Source organism: Tachysurus fulvidraco, chromosome 6, assembly GCF_022655615.1.
Source record: "Tachysurus fulvidraco isolate hzauxx_2018 chromosome 6, HZAU_PFXX_2.0, whole genome shotgun sequence".
In the NCBI taxonomy this organism is placed as follows: domain Eukaryota; kingdom Metazoa; phylum Chordata; class Actinopteri; order Siluriformes; family Bagridae; genus Tachysurus; species Tachysurus fulvidraco.
Genome location: NC_062523.1, coordinates 7,048,910 through 7,051,122, shown reverse-complemented (window position 1 = coordinate 7,051,122; position 2,213 = coordinate 7,048,910). Strand labels below are relative to the sequence as shown.

General features: G+C 40.6%; 1 protein-coding gene across 3 annotated transcripts in view; it reads left to right on the top strand.

Annotated features, from left to right (window-relative positions):
- Nucleotides 1-2,213, top strand: part of dnajc10 (DnaJ (Hsp40) homolog, subfamily C, member 10) — a 32,762-nt gene continuing 30,549 nt past the window's right edge. The window contains exons 1-2 of one of the 3 annotated variants that reach the window (XM_027162620.2): nucleotides 1-60; nucleotides 1,020-1,309. In XM_027162620.2, coding sequence (XP_027018421.2) covers nucleotides 1,091-1,309 — 219 coding nt within the window. In that variant the 5' untranslated portion in view covers nucleotides 1-60; nucleotides 1,020-1,090. Of the gene's footprint in view, nucleotides 136-197; nucleotides 332-1,019; nucleotides 1,310-2,213 lie in introns of those variants that run through there. The other 2 variants (XM_027162621.2, XM_027162622.2) reach the window with 2 other exon arrangements.

The window sequence follows — 2,213 nt, the reverse complement described above, 5'->3', positions numbered from 1 at the left end:
CAAAGTGTCCGACGCATGCGCGTGAGTGCATGTTGGAGGAGGAGGATACCGGCATCAGCTGTAGGTTATGTGTGTGTGCGGTGTGTTATTGTGTGTTCGTGTGTGTGTGTTCATCACGGAATTTTGTCATTAAAGGTAAATAACCTTTTATAAAGTGTATTTATTTGGTGCTGATTCTGTCCGTATTACATCTACAGCTCATCCTATCACCATGGCAACAACTTCTACAAGACTGGACCGCTAATGTTATTTAGCTTTGTAACTTTTCCCAGCTAGCTATAGATTTAAACTGATGATACACGAATAACAAATATATTTCATCTGCATTCATGTAAGTCAAAGTCTGTGAGTTAAACCGTTCTTTGTGTATTTAAATGAAGGTAGGCTATAGCATAGCATTTAAAGCTTTTCATTTAAATTTCTCAACTAGCTTAGCTTACTTAGCTTAGCTCGTTTTCTTCACCCGTTTTCCGACCTGCCTCGCCTTCCTTCTTTTTGATTGGCTAGTAGAAGTTCGCGTCCGTCTCTGATTGGCTAACGCTCTTTGGAGCGCGCCTGTGTGCAAACTTATAGCCAATCGTATCGAATAAGGCGCAATACGGGTAGCAACCATAAACCAGACGACTAGGTATCATTTTACTCTGTGATTAATATTTTGTGTTGTTTTTACTTCTCTATTTTAAAAACAGATTACAGTTTAATAAAAGAAAACGAGAGAAATTGAAATATATTGTAGTGTGTAATATATTATAATGAAGAGCAGAACATAAATTAGCACATATTTAGTCATATAGAAGAATTTACCAATGATTATGACAGTTATTATACATGTTTTATATATCTAGATGTTCTTAGTATTTTTAACCTGGATATTTGAGTTCCTGCTGCCTCCAGGATTCAGTCTGATATCTACGTTTAAAGCAGCTCCACCCTGTGTAAACATGTATGGCTGAGAGTTATACCTCTAAATGGGAAAGATATGGAAGCTTCTGTAATGTTTGTCTCCTCTGTGCACACAGGATTCTTTACTGGGCATGAAAGCAGTTTTAACCCCATCACGAATAAACGAAGCTTGAGATTCCTCGCAGCGATGAGACGCCAGAGATCATCTTCACCGGTGTTCCAGGACGGTGTGATGGCCTCGATGAAAATTCTGCTGTTCCTGTTCATCCTGACGTGGCTTGTGGTGACGATCCACTCAGACGAAGATTATTATAAGCTGCTGGGTATTTCTAGAGAAGCCAGCACTCGGGAGATTCGACAGGCATTCAAGAAGCTCGCTCTGACCATGCATCCGGACAAAAATCCTGTGAGTTTCCTAACTAGGAATGAGTAAATAGAATGATGGGTAGTGTCAGTGCCTTACAGTGACAAAGTTTCTAGTATGGTTCTGAGCCCTCATAGCTACATTGTGTGTGCATGCCGTGTGTGTGTGTGTTGCCTTTTACATGATCTAGCTGTATTTGTGTGTGTATGGATATGTGTATGGATATGTGTGTGTGGTTTTTCCACATACTCTTCATATATTTGTGTGTATGTAGTGTTTGACATGCTTTACTTGTGTAGAAGAAGCTTTTAATTGTCATTTCAACCATATATAGCTGTTGCAGTACACAGTGAAATGAGACAACGTTTCTCCAGGATCAAGGTGCTACATAACACAAAGACAGGGCTAAGGACATGTAAGTAGTCTTAGCCACATAAAGTGCAACTGTGCAACCTGGTGCAAACAGTGCAGGACAAGACAACAAGACAGACAAGACAGTGCAGGACAAAAGACAGTGTAGACAAAAATTTACAAGACAATACAAAAAATGCAAAACGCAAAAGACAATAAACAGTAACAGAAACAGTGCCAACCAACTAGTGTATATACTGTATGTGTACAGAAATGTGTGCAGAACAGCCATGTAAACAGTTTGATGGCTTGTAAGCAGCATGTAAACAGTATGATGTGTCAGTGTTTTGTGAGGGTCTTATGCAGTCCCTACAGATGACGTGTGTGTATGTTGTGCTCAGTACAGTACAGTTCAGTTATTGAGAAGTCTGATGGCTTGTGGGAAGAAACTGTTACACAGTCTGGTCATGAGGGCCTGAATGCTTCGTGACCTTTTTCCAGACCGCAGGAGGGTGAAGAGTGTGTGTGAGAGGTGTGTGGGGTCCTCAACATTGCTATTGGCTTTGCGGATGCAGCGTGTGGTGTAAGTGTCCAT